Raw genomic sequence first — 22,227 nt, forward strand, 5'->3', positions numbered from 1 at the left:
CAGCACACAGTTCTTGTCCAGAGGGATCATTTTTAACTATCATTGTCATAGTGGTCCTTCTCTGCTCTAACTGCCCTCTCCTGTTCTTTGTGCCAAGCCTCCTCCCTACCATGTATTGGTCCTCCTGGACCTCATCTCTATTGTGTTTGAATATCAATACCACACTAGCTTTTATTTTATATCACATGAATGAGTGTGATCATTCCATGTCTCTCCATCTCTCTATGACTCATTTTACTCAGCATCATCCTTTCCAGATCCACCCCTGTAAAAGCCCACTGAAGTGGTGGCTTTCAGCAGTTTGTGCTTCATTAACATCTTCTGTTGTAGCTATAAAATCCAGGCTGGCTTCAAACAGGAACTGGAGAGAGATTTTACATAGCATTCAAGAAAAATGTCCTTATCACCAAAGATCTAAATTCTGATCTATGAGTTTTGCAGTAAAAGGGGACAAGAATTAGAATTCCACTTGCATGTTGTTTACTTGTTATTTGGGGCTCACTTGGTGGGGGGAATGCTGGAGGTTGGATAACATCTGATAATACTAGGAATCAACTTCTCTTTTGGGGGCTGGAGAGATAGCATGGAGGTAAGGTGTTTGCCTTGCATGCAGAAGGATGGTGGTTCAAATTCCGGCATATCATATGGTCCCTTGAGCCTGCCAGGAGCGATTTCTGAGCGTAGAGCCAGGAGTGACCCATCCAAAAAAACCTTCTCTTTTGGGAAGATGTAACTTACAGTGCTTGAGGTAGACAAGGATTGAACCAAGGTCAGCACCCTACAAGACAAGTGCCTTAACTCTTTTAGGAGTTACCAGTGTGGGAATTAATCAGCTTCCACTCTGCACATATCTAAGGTGGTCATGAAAGAGAGTTGTTAGCCTGCTTTGAAAATAATCTAGTGAGTAGGGTTGTCCTCTTATTCTAATGGTGCCTTCCCAGAAATGAATGCATCTGTCTTCAGGGCCAGAATATTCTTCTCACAAATATAGCCTCAGGATTTGTGGTCAGATTCTAAAAATGACCTTTATCATCCCTCATTCCCCAGGATGTCATGGCCACATCTCAAGGTCTTTTTCCTCTAAAACTCATGGATGTCCAATTAGGTGGAAAATGAAAAGGTTGAAGTTCAGTTCAGGTGGGACACTGGCTTCTCCATATATGGGTGGCTCCCCAGTGAAGTTACTATCAGCACCACAGTTCTTTCCTGAGCCCCATGACCTTTGGGTGACAGTGCTCAGATGTGCATCCTAGGTGATCTGTCTAAAAGCCAGAGACCAAATGGGACCAGAAGCAAAAATCAATTGTGCCAAAGTGGAAATCAATGCCTGTGGCAGCTAGTAAACAAGATGGGACTAAGTTATAGCTGTTGCTTTCATGGTTTTCTCTCAAGCCTGGAGCCAAATAGAACCTTTCCCCCTCTTGCTCTCCTCCTCCTCTCTCTAGCCCCCACCTAAAAAAATTGCCCTGAGATGAAGGGTCAAGAGAAGGTAACAACCAAGGGAGGCACTCACCACCACATAGACCCACCACCACCCTTGTTTCTTGCAGCTAACTCAGGGGGATCTATATCCTTTGGGGGTCCAAGCAGACTAGGTGACACATAAAGAGAGCATGGATTAGTAAGAATCAGACTCCATCTCCTTCCTTGATCTTCCACCACAATCCATCCAACCATCAGACTGGTCCCAAGAAGCAGAGGACAAGCAATGTGTTTTGGCCTCGGTGCCTCTGCCAATGAGATTCCCACCTGCCAGTTCCTTCCACGCTGGCTATAATTTGCTCAGAGGGACTCACCTGACTGTACCTTCTGTTCTCTACCAGCTGTGTTCTTAGCATTTACTATAGCCTTATTTTCTGCTTGGGACAACACAGAAAGCACAGGAGATCTAAGTACCAACTCCTGTGAAGCCCATTTCAGAGGCAGCATACACATGGAATGAGAGTTGAGTCCCTGCCTAGGCCATGGAAGTGCATGGGCCAAACCTTTAGCTTTTTAAGTGTAAAATATATTCCAATATTGTAGGACTAGCCTACACATCAGAGTTATAACCCCCAGGTGATGGGTCTGAAGGAGGTAGCTATGAAGGATTAATAAACCACGCCAGTCAGGAAAGAAGCATGGTGTCACTTTGCTTCTTGCCTTGTGGTATCTCTCTCAGCATGCCAAGCCAAATTGCTTTCTTTATTTTCCAAGAACAAAACCCACCAGGCCAGGGTAGAGTGATGATCCAGGTGGTCTTTTACATAACAAAGGACAAGGTGAAAAGGAAAGAGGAAATTGGGGGAGCGCCTTTGTTTTGGGTTAATAGCTGGGTGTCATCTTACACTTGGACCTCTGTGTCTTCTCCATGTCTGCGGCTCATCCTTAGTTCCTTGCCTTCTAATCAACTCTACCACCCTGAGCCCTCTACCTCTGTCTTTTGCAGAATACCAAACTGCTCTCAGTGATTTTTGCTTCACCCTCTTGATGTCTTAGTTCATCTAGTTCCTTCTGTACTTCTGGTTTCTAAATTCACTTGAAACCCATTGACATCCACTTCCTTTTCTCTGCAGCCTTCACACCTCAGCACTAGCTTATACACACCATGCACAAGACAGAGCTATTTGAATAGCTTACTAACTCCAATGGCTTCCAAAATACCCACACCCCAAGATCTCCCTCTCCCCTTACCCAAAAATCCTTCCTTCACTGTTACTGATTACTGATATGCCAGGTTTGTGGGCATTGTTCCCACAGTTTCTTCTCCCTTGTCTACTGTATTGAACACCAACTTCCTTAGATTCTATTTCTTAAACATTGACATAGCCTAATTTTGCTTCTACCACTTACATTTTGATCCTATTACTGCCTGACTAGTGGATAAAATCTCCTTGACGATCTTTCAGTCTTCCTGTGGCACTCACCATACACTTCTCTATCCAAATCCATTCTTGTTAGCTTCCCTATTACATTACAGCTACTTCTAGGAACCAATCTATTTCATCTTCAAACTCACTGCCCTATCCTACATCACCACTTTGTTCCAGCCATTCTGCTTTCCTCAGTCTTCTATCACATCACTGTACCTCTGCATTGCCTTGGTCTGGGTTCATTCCCCAGCCAAGGTCTCCACTCCCCTCTACCATCATCTATCATTTCCTGGTATTTTCATCTCAATTTAACTCTCGACTTAATTCTAATTCAGATCCAGCTGGTGCCCTCTGCTATTTTGCAGGGAGGGGCTAGCTAAGAATCTTGAGGTGATATGGTGATTTAGGTGAGCCTCTCCCACACAGAGGCCATGCCTCATGTTTTTCCCCTGTTGGCTCCAGTGCTCAGCATGCCACTGGGTACACTGGATTATTGATTGCACAGATTTCCAATGGAACTCCCCCATGTTGAAACTTAGCCAAGGGAACATTCTAGAGCTCAGCTTCTCATTTATGGTAGGAGCATCCAGGAAGTAACTCTTGCTGAGTGCTGAGAATATTTGAATGAGATCAATGCTAATTCCTCAGTGTTCAAGTGATGCCAGTACTAAAAGCCAGACTTCCAGATCTGTATGTTTGGGCATAGAACTGTGTTCACATTCACCCTGAATTTAATTTGGTAACACTAATTGGGGGCATAAATTATATTATTCCAGATTTCTGTCAAATCTATGTTTTAAGACCTGAAAGTGATGCACAGGGCACAAGAGACTGGATCGAGTCCTGCTTCCATTGGCCAAGTAGGCTGTCTGCATTTCATAGCTCCAATGTCTGCTCTGACCAACCAAATTATAAATATCTCATTCCACCTTGTCACAATCTCATAATAATATTTAATTTTTAGAATCAGGCAAATTCTAATTGAATCGGTGTCAATTTGATTCCTAAGATGCATGTTCTCAGTCTTTGACTTTCAATGATGGTCGAGCAAAGGACCCTTTTGTATAAATACTGTACCTTTAAGTATCCAAAACCTTTTTACAGAAACTTCCTTAGAAGCACCAGAGCTGAAACAAACCAATGAAGGCAAGTGGCAGGTCAGGTGGGATTTATTTCTGCAGTAAACTGCAAAGACTCCCTCTGGCCCTTAAGATTTAGTTTAAATATTTAGCTTTAAATGCGACTGGAACAGTTAATGGGATCTGCTTTCATGAATCTTGAACAAACAGTTGACCTTAAAGTGGGCAGAGGCTTGTTTTATTGTAGCCAAGAAGAGATAAGGGGGGCCCAACATGAACATTCTGCAGTCTGGGTGCTGTAACTCCCATTTCTCTTCCTTACCCCTTGTGAGGAAGCTAGCATAAATAGGGCTAGAAACCATCATTGTGAATTTTTTTTCTGCCTCACTTAATTCCATTCATAGATGTCTCCTACCTATGGGACACAGGAAATCCTGAAGTATATGCATCATTTGGAATAAATTTTATTGCATAAATTTTATAAAATTTATAAAAATAAAACTTATTTACCCTAGATCTTATTACACTTTAAAATTTTTACTTTCTTAATTCTTTTAAATTTGGAGAGCCACACCTTGCAATGGTCAGGGGTTAAGCCTGGCTCTGCACTCAGGAATTACTTCAGCAGTGCTCAGGGGACCATATGTGAGGCTGCCAGAAATAAGTCCTGAGCAAAGAACCAGGAATATATCCTAATTACTGCTGAGTGTAGCCAAAACAAACAAACAAACAAACAAATGATGGCCCGAGTGATAGCACAGCGTTAGGATAATTTGCTTTGCACACGGCTAACCCAAGACAGACCCCAGCTCAATTCCCAGCATCCCATATGGTCCCCTCAGCCTGTCAGGAGCAATTTCTAAGTGCAGAGTCAGAAGTAATTCCTGAGCGCTGCAGGGTGTGACCGAAACAAAAACAAAAACAGAAACCACTCACAAGAGTCCATGTTGATCATCTGAAACTGTAATTCCACTTTCAACTCACCTCTCCAGGGGCAAAAAACAGCCCTTCTTCATTTCTGAGATGTTGTTCCTTGTTTTCTCTGATGCTTTTGTCCAGCCAAAGATGCTTTTCCTTGGCAGAGAAAGATTCCTCCCCAGGGAGTCTAAGAACACTTCATTGGAAAGGATTTGTTAACTCTAAATTCTAAGAACACAAGAAAAATCTCTGGAACACAGGACAACAATAGAAGCATGGCCAATGGACTAAGCCTTGGAACTCAGGGTTATCACTGAAACTGTCTCCTTGCCTTCAGAGCCCTGAGGACTCTCAGATTCACAGTCTGGGATTGTCGGAAAGGTGAAAAGTCACCAATGCCCAACTTCAATGTATTGAAGCATAAGGTGTGGATTTGTATTGGATTTTCCCTTTTCTGCCTCATTGGCACCAGCTGACCTCCATGCTTCTCTGGTTTAAAATTCAGAGGGTGGGAGAGCATAAAAGCCGGCTATCCTTTGCAAAAGCTGGCTCCCTGTGTGTGACACCAGGCGGGGAAAATCCGCGAAAGTACACCGGCCCAGTGGGGCTCAGCTGTGAAAGACTGTGAGTGTGACCTGTCTATGTCTGTCTACTGTCCTCTTGCGTGAAACTCTTGCGAGTGGGGCAAAAAGAGCCTCCAGAAACCTCGCTCGCCCAGACGCCATTTTCAGGGAGGGACTTCAGAGCATAAAAGCCGGCTATCCTTTGCAAAAGCTGGCTCCCTGTGTGTGACACCAGGCGGGGAAAATCCGCGAAAGTACACCGCCCAGTGGGGCTCAGCTGTGAAAGACTGTGAGTGTGACCTGTCTATGTCTGTCTACTGTCCTCTTGCGTGAAACTCTTGCGAGTGGGGCAAAAAGAGGCTCAGAGGAGCACGGCCGCTCCGCTTCGCTACGCGGCCGTGCACTCTTTCTAAGGAAAGAACTCCATTGCAACAAGAAGGAAAAATCACACTAAGAACGGCGTTATATCACAGAAGCAAACATTTCTCTCTGGACTGTCTTCTCTGTTACATGCTCGGGCCTAAGATTTGACCCAGTGTGAGGCTTCATCCACGGAGGACTCCCCTCCCTTAGAGGCAAGTCAGCCCATCCAGAAAGGGAGGAGCCAGAGGAGTGTGCTGCCTACATCATATAGACAATGAATACCACTACAACACGTAGAAAAACCCACAATACAAATGTAACAATGGGGAAACAGCGCAGGCCAGCATCAGACATAGAGAATGAAGATGACAATTCTGAGGACCAGATAATGACTGAACAACTAATCAACCTCTCAGATAAGGACTTTAGACTAGCAATATGGAAGGTGCTCAACAGACTCCAAGAAACCATGGATCGAGTTGAACAGAACACTAATAAGAACCAAGAAAATATGAAGGCAGAAATGACAAAACTCCAAACTGAAATAACATGTCAACTAACAGGCCTGAAAAACTCAGTAAACGAAGTGAATGACAAAATGGATAAGCTCTGGGACAGGGTATCAGAAGCTGAGAATAGACTTGGTGCTGTGGAAGATGAGATACATAACAATTCCATACAGCAGGAGAGATTGGACAAAAAACTTAAAGCAAATGAGCAGACAATGGAAAAATTAGTCAAAGAATGGGAACAGACGAAAATAGAAGTCTATGATAAGATCAACAGAAACAACTTAAGAATCATTGGAGTCCCAGAGACCCAGGAAGAAAATTTCCAGGAAGAATCAATGGTCAAGAACATCATTAAAGAGAAACTTCCAGAGCTAAAGAATATATGTGATCAAATCCTGCATGCCCGAAGAGTACCAACCAAAAGAGACCCCAGAAAAACCACCCCAAGACACATCCTAGTCACAATGACAAATCCCACAGATAGAGACAGAATTCTGAAAACAGCAAGATCAAAAGGGGAAATCATGTTCAAGCAAGCTTCCCTGAGATTTACAGCAGACCTGTCACCAGAAACGCTCAATGCCAGAAAGCAGTGGTGGGATATTGTGACAAGACTGAATGAAATGAATGCTTCACCCAGAATACTATACCCAGCAAAACTCACTTTCCGGTTTGATGGAAGAATACATGGTTTCACAGACAAAAAACAGCTCAGAAACTTCACAGACACAAAACCAGTCTTAAGAGAAAAACTGAAAGACCTAATCTAAGACAAGACTACCCAAAAGACACACCAAATTTTGAAATAAAGATGGCGTTAAATCCCAGGACAATTCTTTCTCTCAACGTCAATGGACTAAATGCACCAGTTAAGAGACACAGAGTGGCTAAATGGATCAAAAAACTCAATCCAACCTTCTGCTGCCTACAAGAAACGCACCTGAATAGTCAGAACAAACATAGACTCAAAATAAAAGGCTGGAGAAAAGTTATCCAAGCAAACAACACCCATAAAAAAGCTGGAGTGGCCATACTAATATCAGATAATGCAAACTTTATACTCAGGAAGGTTGTAAGGGACAAAGACGGACATTTTATATTAATCAAGGGGTACGTAGAGCAGGAAGAATTCACTCTCCTAAACATATATGCACCGAATGAGGGGCCAGCAAAATATTTAATACAACTGCTGACAAATCTGAAAAATAATATCAACAACAACACAATAATTGTGGGGGACCTAAACACGGCTTTGTCAACACTGGACAGGTCAACCAGACTGAAACCCAACAAGAATATACTAGACCTGAGGAGAGAAATGGAAGAAAGAGGCCTAGTGGATATATATAGGACACTCCATCCCCAGAAACCTGGATACACATTCTTCTCCAATGTACATGGGACATTCTCCAGGATAGACTACATGCTGGCACATAAAACATACCTCCATAAGATCAAGAGGATAGAAATTTTGCAGACTACCTTCACTGACCACAAGGCTCTGAAATTATTTGTGAACTCCAAAGGGACTCAGAAGAAACACTTTAACACCTGGAAGTTAAACAGCCTCATGCTCAATAACCAGTGGGTCCGAGATGAAATCAAGGAGGAAATAAAAAGGTTCCTGGAAACAAATGACAATAAAGACACAAACTCTCAGAACTTATGGGACACAGCAAAAGCAGTACTGAGAGGAAAATTTATAGCTTTGCAAGCACACATCAGGAAGGAAGAAGGAGCTTACCTGAGTAGCTTAATGACACAGCTAATAGAACTAGAAAATGCTCAACAAAAGGACCCAAGAACAGGAAGACAGAAGGAAATAACAAAGCTGAGAGCAGAAATCAACGAAGTGGAAACTCAAAAAACAATCCGAAAGATCAACGAAAGCAGAAGTTGGTTCTTTGAAAAAATAAACAAGATTGATAGACCACTGGCAAACCTAACAAAGAAAGAGAGAGAGAGAAACTTGATAACTCGTATCAGGAATGAAAAAGGAGAGATCACTACTGATATGACAGAGATTCAAAGGGTAATCAGAAACTACTTTGAAAAACTCTACGCCACTAAAAATGAGAACCTGGAAGAAATGGATAAATTCTTGGACTCTTATAATCTTCCACGGTTGAAGGAAGAGGATGTAGCATATCTAAACACCCCCATCACCATTGATGAAATTAAAACAGTAATCAAATGTCTGCCGTAAAACAAAAGCCCAGGTCCAGATGGATTCACTAATGAATTCTATCAAACTTTCCAAGAGGAACTACTGCCAATCTTGGCAAGACTCTTTCATGAAATTGAACAAACAGAAACACTTCCAAATAGCTTTTATGAAGCCAACATCACCTTGATACCTAAACCAGACAGAGACGCTACCAAAAAAGAAAATTACAGACCAATATCACTGATGAATGCAGATGCAAAGATCCTCAACAAAATCCTGGCAAATAGGATTCAATGCCTCATTAAGAAGATCATCCACTACGATCAAGTAGGTTTCATCCCAGGAATGCAAGGCTGGTTTAACATCCGTAAATCTATCAACATAATACACAACATCAATAACAAGAAAAATAAAAACCACATGATCATATCAATAGATGCAGAGAAAGCATTTGATAAGGTCCAACACCCATTCTTGATCAAAACTCTCAGCAAGATGGGAATGGAGGGAACCTTTCTCAATATAGTGAAGGCCATCTACCACAAGCCAGTGGCAAATATTATCCTCAATGGAGAAAAACTGAAAGCCTTCCCTCTAAATTCTGGCACAAGACAAGGCTGTCCTCTCTCACCACTCCTATTCAACATAGCACTGGAAGTACTTGCTATAGCGATTAGGCAAGAAAAGGATATCAAGGGAATCCAGATAGGAAAGGAAGAAGTCAAGCTCTCACTGTTTGCAGATGACATGATACTCTACTTAGAAAACCCTAAAGACTCTATCAAAAAGCTTCTAGAAACAATAGACTCATATAGCAAGGTGGCAGGCTACAAAATTAACACACAAAAATCAATGGCCTTTCTATACACCAACAGTAATAAAGAAGAAATGGACATTAAGAAAACAACCCCATTCACAATAGTACCACACAAACTCAAATATCTTGGAATCAACTTGACTAAATATGTGAAGGACCTATACAAAGAAAACTATAAAACTCTGCTCCAAGAAATAAGAGAGGACACACGGAAATGGAAACACATACCCTGCTCATGGATTGGCAGGATTAACATCATCAAAATGTCAATACTCCCCAAGGCATTATACAGATTTAATGCCATCCCTCTAAAGATACCCATGACATTCTTCAAAGAAGTGGATCAGACACTTTTGAAATTCATTTGGAACAATAAACACCCTCGAATAGCTAAAGCAATCATTGGGAAAAAGAATATGGGAGGAATTACTTTTCCCAACTTTAAACTGTACTACAAAGCAACAGTTATCAAAACAGCATGGTATTGGAATAAGGATAGGTCCTCAGATCAGTGGAATAGGCTTGAATACTCAGAAAATGTTCCCCAGAGATACAACCATCTAATTTTTGATAAAGGAGCAGGAAATCCTAAATGGAGCAGGGAAAGCCTCTTCAACAAGTGGTGTTGGCACAATTGGATAGCCACTTGCAAAAAATTAAACTTAGACCCCCAGCTAACATCATGTACAAAGGTAAAATCCAAATGGATTAAAGACCTCGATATCAGCCCCAAAACCATAAGATATATAGAACAGCACATAGGCAAAACACTACAGGACATTACAGGCATCTTCAAGGAGGAAACTGCACTCTCCAAGCAAGAGAAAGCAGAGATTAACAGATGGGAATATATTAAGCTGAGAAGCTTCTGCACCTCAAAGGAAATAGTGCCCAGGATACAAGAGCCACCCACTGAGTGGGAGAAACTATTCACCCAATACCCATCAGATAAGGGGCTAATCTCCAAAATATACAAGGCACTGACAGAACTTTACAAGAAAAAAACATCTAACCCCATCAAAAAATGGGGAGAAGAAATGAACAGACACTTTGACAAAGAAGAAATACGCATGGCCAAAAGACACATGAAAAAATGTTCCACATCACTAATCATCAGGGAGATGCAAATCAAAACAACGATGAGATACCACCTCACACCCCAGAGAATGGCACACATCACAAAGAATGAGAATAAACAGTGTTGGCGGGGATGTGGAGAGAAAGGAACTCTTATCCACTGCTGGTGGGAATGCTGTCTAGTTCAACCTTTATGGAAAGCGATATGGAGATTCCTCCAAAAACTGGAAATCGAGCTCCCATACGATCCAGCTATACCACTCCTAGGAATATACCCTAGGAACACAAAAATACAATACAAAAACCCCTTCCTTACACCTATATTCATTGCAGCTCTATTTACCATAGCAAGACTCTGGAAACAACCAAGATGCCCTTCAACAGATGAATGGCTAAAGAAACTGTGGTACATATACACAATGGAATATTATGCAGCTGTCAGGAGAGATGAAGTCATGAAATTTTCCTATACATGGATGTACATGGAATCTATTATGCTGAGTGAAATAAGTCAGAGAGAGAGAGAAAAACGCAGAATGGTCTCACTCATCTATGGGTTTTAAGAAAAATGAAAGACACCCTTGTAATAATAATTTTCAGACACAAAAGAGAAAAGAGCTGGAAGTTCCAGCTCACCTCAGGAAGCTCACCACAAAGAGTGATGAGTTTAGTTAGAGAAATAACTACATTTTGAACTGTCCTAATATTGAGAATGTATGAGGGAAATGTAGAGCCTGTTTAGGGTACAGGCGGGGGTTGGGTGGGGAGGAGGGTGATTTGGGACTTGGGTGATGGGAATGTTGCACTGGTGATGGGTGGTGTTCCTTTTATGACTGAAACCCAAACACAATCATGTATGTAATCAAGGTGTTTAAATAAAAAAAAAAAAAAAAAAAAAGAAAAGTTTAAGATGAATATAAAAAAAAAAAAAAAAAATTCAGAGGGTGGGCAGTGCCCCCAACCTTCTGTGAATGTGAGAGTGCCACTGCAGTGGCAGTGGGCAGAGTCTCCATCCTTCTCTGGGTCAGTGCAGGATACAAGTCTCATCCCTTCTCAATTAGGATATCTAGATGCCCAAGAAGAAAGCACAGTTGTACAAACCACCTACCTGCTCTTCCCATCATGGGTCATGGCAACCTCCCTCATCCCTTTCCCACCACCATGTTTTCTAACATTCCCCCAAGATGCATCTTTTGAAAGCAGCTCCTTGGATTTTGGTGTTAGGAAAGGCACATTCAGGAGCCCAGCTCTAAATGACATTGGACTAGATCCCTGAAAATGAAAAATCCCCTCTGCCTCCTGGCTTCACCCAGGCTTGTATATGGGGAGAACTGGGTGTATCCATCACAGGCAGTTGTTGGTGTTTTCTAAGCTGCCCAATGCAAGAACATGAAACAAGTGCTACAAGCTTAAAGTGGCATCAAACTGAGTGCTGTGAGCAGAACCAGCTCCACTAGATGCCTGAGAATCCTTTGCCTGTTAGAACGGGTGATACCAAGTGTCCTCTGTGTACAAAAGGGCATCCCAGGGAAGTTACCTTGGAAAGTGGGATATCACACCCTGGACCACTTAGGTTTCAAACCCCATTTTGCCTAGACCAAAGAAGCCTTGTTGTAACAGATATATGCCAAAGGCATGGTGGTATCAATGAGGTTTTCAGAGTTTAAAAAATGATAAGGTTCTGCTAAGATCCTTTGTTCTATAATAACGGACTAGGAAAAACTAAAGCCCCAATGCTATGGATGTCAATTTCATATTCTAACACTGGTTATATCTGCCTGCTAATATGTCTTAAAATAACCAGTTTTCACTTCCTCTTTCATCAAATACAGCTTGCTCTGACTTGGCATATCTAAACACAGTGCTGGGAACCAGAAATTATTCATAAATAAATAATAAATAGTCATAATAAAGAGCCTTCCAGCTGTGGATGCTGACAGGTTCTTAGTAGTCTCAAGTGAGCTATCAAGGCATTTTGCTCAGAGCTGGGAAAGAAAATCTGGAGAATATGCCTAAAAGTCCTCCCAGCCTTGGCTGCAAAATTGACTTGACATTCATGATTTAAGGCCCAGATAACATGCGCCTCCTGTTTACCAATTGCAAACCCAAGCAATACAAGTCACAGTGGAAGGGTTGAAAATGGAGAAGTGTCAGCCAGGTGGGGAAATGGCCAGGTTTAAGGTGTAGATGTATTGTAATTAAATCACATATTAGTGAATATTGGGTCATCAGCATGATTGGGACTGAGCAGGAATGCAGGGAGCCTCGTTTTTCTGGAGTCATAAATTTATTCTTGTTCTGTGAATGCCTTATATAGGGGTTGGGTAGATAGCACAGCATGTATTTGCCTTGCATAAAGCCAACCCAAATTTGTTTCTTGGCATTTTGTATGGTCCCCTGAACACCAGAAAGAATAGTTTATAAGTGCAGAGCCAGAAGTAACCCCTGAGCATCACCGGATGGTCAAAAAAATGGATGCCATATCTGACTTTTACCAAATGGAAACAGGAAATTATTAATTTACAGGGTTCAGCTCTTTCAGCTATGTCCCTCTTCATCCTTTTATATTTTTTCAAATATCCTTTGAAAAACTTTATTAAAGTCGAGTTGATTTTACAACATTGCTTTAGGTGTAACCTTTTTGAAATGTTACACCCCAATGAAGTACCAATATTCTTCCACATAGTCCTTTTGACCATCTGATTGATGCCTCTGATGCTTTAATGTACTGGACATGCTCTTGGCTTTTCATGACATCACATAGGCACTATTAAAAAGACTAGTGGCCACACCTTACTCTAGATATTGTAGACCTCCATCTTAGAGACAAAGATCCAGATATTTACAACTTTGTTTTTTCCTTGTGAGTTTATAGTAATAAGAAGTTTCCTTTTTTACTATTGTGTTGCTATTGATGTCTTTCTTCAAATATGTCAGCAATTGTTTTTTTTTCTCTTGATTTTTTATATATAAAAAAACCCTTCACCAGTGCAACATTTCCATCACCAATATCCCAAGTGTCCCTCCTCCCCACCCCACACCGGCCTGTACTCTAGACAGGCTTTCTACTTCCCTCATTCAGTCACATTTTGTTATGATAGTTCTCAGTGTAATTATTTCTGTAACTGCACCCAAAAATCTCTGTGGTGAGCTTCATGTCGGGAGCTGGACCCTCCAGTCCCCTTCTATTTTGCCTCTGAAAATCATTAACAAATATTTTTCATTTTTCTCAAAATCCATAGATGAGTGAAACCATTCTATATTTACCTCTCTCCTTCTGAGTTATTTCACTCAGCATAATAGATACCATATACATTTATGTATATTTTCAACTTTAAAATACACCAAGCTGATGGAGTTATTTTCTCCCTCCACTGTGGAAGAAAAAATTAAATGGAGGCAATAGTGACTAGGAATTTATACTACAGCCCATCTCAGGGTCAGCCTAAAATATTTCAATTTTTCCATGCAGTGAAAGCTGAATATGTTCAGTACAATTTTGGATTTTGATCCTTTTTCCAGGCTGCAAGTAGGTGGGATTTATTCTTGAGTGATGCTGAGTGGCTGCTAGTTACTTACTGACCATAGCAGCAGTACTATGGTTTCTAGGGAAGGGGCTTTTGGTGTGCTGAGGCCAGATGAGATGAACTGTGATGTTGCATGGGCCAGAGGCAGCCTCTGCATTTCCCATTACCTTCTTTGCATCTTAGGGTAAGTTTATTCAACCTCTAGTAATAGAAATTGGGCAAGGTGACCTAGAAGAACCTCTCCCTATTGAGCAGCCCCAACTATGACTTTACCTCATCCATTGCCCAAAAATCAAACACCTCCAAGTGCTGATTTGTGAGGGTACATGCACATTTTTCAGAATTCCCAGGGCTCGTGTGTCACAGGATTCTGATGTCCTCTTAACCCTTTGGTCTGAGATCTATTAGCAGAAGCCTTCCCAGTGTTGTGTTCTTGTAGGTGTTGATGGGATAGTCAAATTATTACCATAGGTGTAGAACATTGGCAAAGTGCTACTTACATGCAGGAAACCTTGAGTTTCATTGCTGCCCCCCCAAATTGAGGGTTTTTAGAATTTAAGAAGTCTCAAAACACTTAAGAGGAAGTTTTGCAGAATTAAATGAGTGTCCACCCCATAGAAAAGCTGTGAATAGCAAATAGTTGTTAGACCTTTGGAAATAAATACTGGTTTGAGACCACAGCCACTATATAGAGCCATTGCAGGTGATGGAAGCTCAAGGGAATAATTCATTTCTTTGGGAAGAAAATGTTGGGAACTTGAACTTAGAAGATTGAGCTGGTTAGCAGGCAGTAAAATAGCACAGTAAAGGAGATCAGATTATTCCTAGTGGCAATTTAAAGTTCAGTGACTTTGAACTTCTCTTCTCCTTTGGATTTCTATCTCTATAGATGGGAACAATTTGACAATCTCCAGTTTTAAGTTTAATGTGTTAAAAATAAAAACCAATTTGAGGCTCAGATATCATATCACATTTTTGACAGTTCAGCCAGGTCCAGTGCTGAAGGGCACACTTCTGGGTCATTCTGATGGAAGAGGAGGACAGACATTATAAAAGCTCTTATCATCACTTCTAAGGATTAACAGACCTTCCCTCATTATTATGACTGTTCTTCATTTTGTTTTTATTCTTAGGGTCAATCTTATCTAACCCCAAGAGGCCCTAGGGATGATATGAATGGAGAATAATGTTTAAGCACTCTGTAGAGAAAAGTTCGAGGGGAACCCTCTGACCTACAGACAGTTAAATTTTGAAGAAAACATAATGAACACAGATCAAAATGTGGTGTAAAAGATGCACATGTATTTGTATTAACTTCTTTGAAGTTTTGTGGGTGACAGTGGATAGTATGTGAGTAATAAATTGACTTCAAGCTAGTTATATCACAAGTAGGTATGTGGCTGATGGATCAAAGAACTGAGTTGAGTAATAACTTTCCCAATGACAAAGTCTTTTGTGGTTTTTCAGTGGAAAAACTAAAAGTTTCATACACAGGTTTTGAAAGGGAGGTCCATAAGATTTAGCATTAAAGTAATGCCTTACTCCTCCAACTTATAATGTGAGCTGTTTGGCCTGTGCATCATTCTAGCATCTGAATGTTAATACCAGTGTAATCCAAGGTGTCAGTTTGAAGTTCTTTTATATAATCAACATCAACTTCCTGAGTAAAACAGAAGCTGAGCCAGAGCAGGAACTGGAAGCTATTCTTCTCTTCATATTTCTCCCAAGACTCCACAATCTTGACAGTGGAAATGATCTAATGGAGATTTTTCACGAGCTCTGTTTTGCATCTCCTTGGCTTCCTCCATGCCTCCCTCCCTCTTTCACTCTCTTTTTCCCCCACCTCATACATCTTCCTTGTCGTCTTGCATGAAATTATGGGCCATGCACAAAGATGTTTGACTCAGTGTATCTCTGGTGCAGAAGCATGCCTTTCCTCATCATCACAAGCCCTGTGCATTTCATCATCCTAGAGCAAATGACCTCTGGGTCACACTTTTGCATCCTCAGCATTGGGTCTTAGGAAGGATTTAAAAGCTTTTTTGGTGCATCTTTTGATTTTGAGTTCCTCCCTCCATAAGCACTTTTATTTTTACATCTACTTTCTTGCTATTTCTAGAGCTGTAAATACATGTACTAACATGGTCCCAGTTATCCCAGTTATCCCAGTGATCTAAACATTGTGAAATCTGACTTGCTGAGCAGAGCAAATCTTTGATCACCTGCATAACAGAACTGTTGCACCACTCTCAAGTCTTCCTGGATTTGGTATTCTATGTCTAGCATGTCTCTGAGTCTTCAAATTCCTGATAATATTATAATTATGAAGGTACCTTATTTATCTTTACTGACAAGCATAAAAGTATTACTGGTTCTTGACCAAAGAAGACATTTTTGTTTATAGTGATCCCCAGACCTCTATTTGAACATCAGAGTAAATTTAAAATTACAAGTGAATCATAAGTGACTATTCTGCTTTTGGTCAAATTTAAGATTTTTTGCCATCAACAGAGAAGCTCCTTCAGAAAAACATGAGTCGACTCAGCTGGGCTTCTTAAACATGGCAGCCATTTTGAGGCTTTCCCCTGCTTGCTGCAGCCTGGGAACTTTTATCGTCCCTGGCATCCATCTCCTCAGGGCTCGCTCCTTCTGAGGTGAGTCTTCCTGCCACAAGGGTGGAAGCAGAAGAGCGCTGCCGCTCTGCTTCGCTTCACCGCTGCGCACTCCCCCTAACCAATGAATACCACCACAACACGTAGAAAAACCCACAATACAAGCGTGACAATAGGGAAACTACGCAGACCAACATCAGGCATAGAGAATGAAGATGGCAACTCTGATGACCCGACAATGGCCAACCACCTAGTTAGTCTTTCAGATATGGAGTTTAGAGAAGAAATATGGAGGATGTTCACAGAACTCAAAAAAGTATAGAACAGAACACTAGTAAAAATCAAGAGAATATGAAGATAGAAATCAGAAAACTCCAAAGTGAAATATCAGGTCAAATATCAGGTCTGAAAAACTCAGTAGATGAATTGAAAGACTCAATGGATAAGCTCTTCCACAGGGTAACAGCAGCTGAGGATAGAATTAGTGGGCTGGAAGATGAGATGCATAACAACTTCATATAGCAGAAGAGATTGGAGAAAAACAGGGGTATCTGGGTCCAAAGTGATAGTACATTGGGTAAGAAACTTGCATTGCTCACAGACAACCTGAATTTGGTCCCCATATAGTCCTCTAAGCCTGCTAGTGGTGATCCCTGAGTGAGGTGTGATACAAAATCCAAAAAAAAAGAGGAAAGAAAGGAAAAGAAGGAAAGGAGAGGAGAAAGGAAAAAGGAAAGGAAAGGAAAGGAAAGGAAAGGAAAGGAAAGGAAAGGAAAGGAAAGGAAAGGAAAGGAAAGGAAAGGAAAGGAAAGGAAAGGAAAGGAAAGGAAAGGAAAGGAAAGGAAAAAGGAAAGGAAAGGAAAAAGGAAAGGAAAGGAAAGGAAAAAGGAAAGGAAAGGAAAGGAAAAAGGAAAGGAAAGGAAAGGAAAAAGGAAAGGAAAGGAAAGGAAAAAGGAAAGGGAAAAGGAAAGGAAAGGGAAAAGGAAAGGAAAGGGAAAAGGAAAGGAAAGGAAAAAGAAGAGGAAAGGAAAGGAAAGGAGAGGAAAAAATAAAGGAGAGGAAAGGAAAAAGGAAAGGAAAGGAGAAAGGAAAGAAGGAACAGAAAGGAAAGTACAGGAAAGGGAAGGGAAGGAAGTGGAGGAGAAGGGAAGGAGAAATCTATTCTGAATTGAAATGAGGAAAGTACAAGAGTAATGGGAGCAAATACTTGAAATATATCCCATTTTGCAAAATCCTTTGAGAAACAGCTTCTGCTATAACCCTCTAGATATTTAAGGGGACATACACAGTTTTCTCCTTGTCCCCAACACCAATCCCAACCATGTCGGACTTCCTCCCTCCTTTCCCCCACATAGAGCTCCTAGTGCACATCCTTCATCTCTCATTGCTTTACTGTATCCCCCATCTTTGTTTTTTTTTATTTTGTATTTTGTTTGGGGCCACATCCAGTATGTTCAGCTTATTCCTGGCTCTATGCTTAGCAGTCACTCCTGTCAAGGATTGGGGGAGTCAGTGATTGAATCTGGTCAGCTGTGTGCAAGTCAATCATTCTACCTGCTGACCTTTCTCTCTGGCCCTACTTTCCCCTTCCTACAAAAATTCCTCCTGCCATTTCCCTTGTTCTCATGCATTCATGATTTTTTCTCCTCCTCTCCTACATTAGTAACTAAGACATCCCTTAGCAACCTCTTCTAGCCCTTATCTACTCCCCTTACTAGTAAATCTCTTCCAAAGGCTTATTATTTCCTACTCCTTAATTCTCATTTTGGAGAACCTCTATGACATAGTCACCAGCTTGACCAATGAAATTACTTCTTTGGCTTGACAATGACACTCATATTCCTCAGCCAATGGTAGTGCTTAGCCTTTCTTAATAGGTCTCTTTTGTGCAAGCTCTTTCTTAGTCCCACCTGCCCTTGTACTCTCCATGAGGTCTCCTCCCCCCACCCTGTCTCCCTTGAGTGGACTCCTAATGCATACACCTTCTAAACACTTGGTGTCTCAGAGTTCAACCCCAGATCCCCTGAATGACAAATAAGGTCTTCTTCTGCTCTTCTGTTTCCCATGATATCTACATACTGAACCATAAAATGTTCTCTCTAGTGTTAGCATTATACCCCAAATCTTGATACATAGATTGTATAAGATGCTCTTTCATATTTCAAAGCCATCTCAAACCTACTTGTTTCAAACAGAAGTGCTAATTTGTTCTCCTAAAGCCACTTCTCTCCTGACATTGTCTCCATGAATGAAGTTGCAGATGCTTATCATCCGCACACCCCCAGAACCAGCAAGCTAAAGCTTGAATTCTCCCTTCCACCCCCAGTACCAAATGCCCCAGTACAGATACTAGATCTTCCCCCTTGCTCCCCATCATTCATCCATATCAGGGTACTTCTTTCCCTAGTGCTGTTTCTTGACTAATCTCCCTGTTTCTGTGCTCCCCAGCTCTCCTTGATACTCATATGCTTCTTGCTTTCAACCTCCAGCCTTACCCGCCCTTCCTCTGTCATAAAGGGTTTTCTGATGCACTTACATGAGCACAGCCCTTGCTAACCCAGGTCCTTCACACCTGCTCTTCCCTTGACTCATAAAAACCCACCCTGTGTCTTCAGCATCTGGCTCCTTGTCTGTCTCGGTGTCACTCTGTGGTGTGAGCTGTTGTCAGAGCACTTAATCCACTGTCCTTCCCAAAAAGGCAGCACCAACTCTCCATCCACCCAATTGCCTTATTCTCTAATCTTTCTTTGCTCATTTGCCTCATTTTAGTGTCTTTTTTTCTTTATTATGTTAGCGTGATCCCCAAACTGCCTATAGCTCAGCTCTTTCTTGGGGGAAAGGAGTACCATGACATCTCGGGGGGGGGGGGGGGGTTGTAAAGAAAAATTTGCCATGGAACTGATTCTCAGTCAGGGTTGGGCAGTCGCTGTTTTTACGGACTGCCTGTGTACTTCATATTGTCTTTGTGCCTTTCATAGGTCTCTGTGCTATGTGTTACTAGAGTGCTCATCCTAACCAACCTCTGCTAGCACTGGAAAACTCCAATGTCAAAAAATATTGAGAGGCCAAATACAATATGCCACTTTCCTAGCGTTTCTTCTGTGATTTATTTGAGATGGATTTAAAAAAGAGGAAGGGAGGAAGGTCTAAAAAAGTAAGGGAATGAGAGGGAGGGAAGGAAGGAAGGAAGGAAGGAAGGAAGGAAGGAAGGAAGGAAGGAAGGAAGGAAGGAAGGAAGGAAGGAAGGAAGGAAGGAAGGAAGGAGGGAGGGAGGGAGGGAGGGAGGGAGGGAGGGAGGGAGGAAGGAAGGAAGGAAGGAAGGAAGGAAGGAAGGAAGGAAGGAAGGAAGGAAGGAAGGAAGGCAGGAAGGAAAGAAGGAAGGAAGGAAGGAAGGAAGGAAGGAAGGAAGGAAGGAAGGAAGGAAGGAAGGAAGGAAGGAAGGAAGGAAGGAAGGAAGGAAGGAAGGAAGGAAGGAAGGAAGGAAGGAAGGAAGGAAGGAAGGAAAGGATATGTCTTCATAAGTAAAGCATACGCCCCTCTTGCATGAGGCTCTGAAATCGACCCCAATGCCACGGAAAACTCATCAACAACCACCATGCTTGGTCCACATAAAGCCTTGATACCCACTTACATGTTTTGATGATGATGATGATGATGCCAATGTTTTTAAATAACTGCTTTGCTAATAACTTTTGAAAATCACATACTCCTCCTCTTGTATTTATTGTATCCATCAATAGGACAGGAATAATAAGAATTAGATAAACTCATACATTTTGAATAGAGCATGAAATCTGTTTTTACTAAGCTTTATCTCTTTATGTCTGCAACAATTTACATAGAAATAAATCCCTTTAAAGTCTAAATGTTCTCAGAAAAAGCTAAGGGCATTGCGAATGTTTCCCCTGGGACACAGGAGGAGGCAGGGCTCTGCCTAGTCTCACACACCATACTATTAGGCAAATTTCTCTGCAGTACAAACTTTAGCCAAGAAGGAAAAAGGACCAACAGCAGTACATTGCTTATGGCACGTATGTGTGCTAAGTTTATTTCCCAGCACCACATGTTTTCTGAGCATTGGGAATGCAGCCCTAAAGGTTCCCCCCCCAAACAGTCATATATGGCCCTGGAGGTGGCCAGTACCACCAAGACAAAACTGGGTGCCTTGGCACTATGGTGTCCAGGCAACATTCTATCCTTGGGTTCTTGCACCCAGTGTGATTCCCTGGCCTCTTTCCTGAGTACCACTTGGGAATACCCCCAAAATTGAAAAAAATTCAAAGAAAATACTGAGGTATTTTATAGGCATTTGTGGGGAGAGTGGAGTGATCAATTATTTGTACTTTCTTCTGTTTAGTTTCTAAATTTACAAAATCACCCATAATGGGTTTTGTATATTCCCTTGTGCAATAGTCTAGATGATTTTTTTCATATCGGCTAAATACTTAATGCTAATGGAGAAGTGACTCGTAGATTGCATCTGAATATGCTCAGAACTGGGGAAAAAATATCCTGGGTTAAACAGAGACTATGCCAGTCTCAAATTTAGAGTCGGAGGGGTTTTGCCCAAGGCCTGGAGCTGATGGGGGGTGGACGGTGTGCCCTGTCATTGGCAGTCAGTCCTGACAACTCAAGCAGTAGTACTTCTGGCCTGGGATGTGATTTCAAGCCAGTTCACTTACTTTGCAAATGAGAAACCTTGAGTTTCATTCCTAGCACCACAATACATTTCTTCTCATTTAAAAGGATCTGCATTGTCAAATATGGTAGCTACTGAGCACTTGACATATGTAAGGAATGTAACTTATAACTGAAGTCATAGTACAGTGTACAGGGCACTTGCTTTACATGCAACTAACCTAAGTTCAACCCTCAGCACTCAATAGGATCCCCTGAGTTTTCCAGGAGTGATTCCTGAGCACAGAGCCAGAAGTAAGCTCTGTGGTTCAAAATGCCTACGCATATTTGGAAAGTGTCTGGGAGGTCCACTGAAGAGGTTCAGATCCAGAACAGGGAGGCAAGAATAGACAACTTCTAGGCCTTTTTGAGTTTCTTGTTATCTTTTTAAATAAAAGCTTTTGACACAAACAAGATTGCACAGGAAACCCAAAGGCCATGTTTGGGCAGAAAGCTGGCCCTTCCTGGATGGGTGAATGAAAGAACCCAAAGGGCTGTATCCTCTTGGTGAGGACACCCTAGTGTCTTCTGCCTATTGATACACTCTAGATGTTTCACCAGATCAGCCACATGGTTCTTGGAAATTCTGGAAAATGATGGGTGGTTCTAACTTGGCATGTAACAGGTGCACCCTATCTCTTACAGGATGGATGGTCCCAATACCACTTTGTAGCCTCATCATCCACCATTGAGAGGGACCGGCAAAGACCCTACTCCTCGTCCCGCACACCTTCCATCTCCCCTGTGCGCGTATCTCCCAACAACCGCTCAGGTAAGAGTCCTGGGACTGCCACATAACCGCCCAGCCTAGCCCAACCCAGTTATTTTCAGGTGGGGAGGAGCAAATATTCTTCCTCAGAGATTTCTGACAAGTTTACAGGCATCCCCTACATGACATGCATATCAAGGCCCACATATAGGAGGAAATAAAACAGCTCTGACTTTTCCATAAGCGTTTCTCCTAATCAGAGTATTTGGACTTGCATTTTCTTGGTTACCTGTAAAAGTCCAGAGCAGGGGTAGGAGGGCTACTGTTTAATCCTGTAAAATGACAAATGGCTGT

The 22,227-nt window shown here is 41.8% G+C and overlaps 1 protein-coding gene across 4 annotated transcripts in view; it reads left to right on the top strand.

The window, feature by feature from the left end:
* The window catches only part of CTNND2 (catenin delta 2), a 974,640-nt gene that overhangs the window by 937,253 nt on the left and 15,160 nt on the right, over positions 1 to 22,227 (top strand). For all 4 annotated transcript variants that reach the window (XM_049767900.1, XM_049767903.1, XM_049767899.1 and 1 more), the window contains one exon: positions 21,810 to 21,936. In XM_049767900.1, coding sequence (XP_049623857.1) covers positions 21,810 to 21,936 — 127 coding nt within the window. The remainder of the gene's footprint in view (positions 1 to 21,809; positions 21,937 to 22,227) is intronic.

The sequence above is a fragment of the Suncus etruscus genome, chromosome 2 (genome assembly GCF_024139225.1).
Source record: "Suncus etruscus isolate mSunEtr1 chromosome 2, mSunEtr1.pri.cur, whole genome shotgun sequence".
Taxonomy (NCBI): Eukaryota; Metazoa; Chordata; class Mammalia; order Eulipotyphla; family Soricidae; genus Suncus; species Suncus etruscus.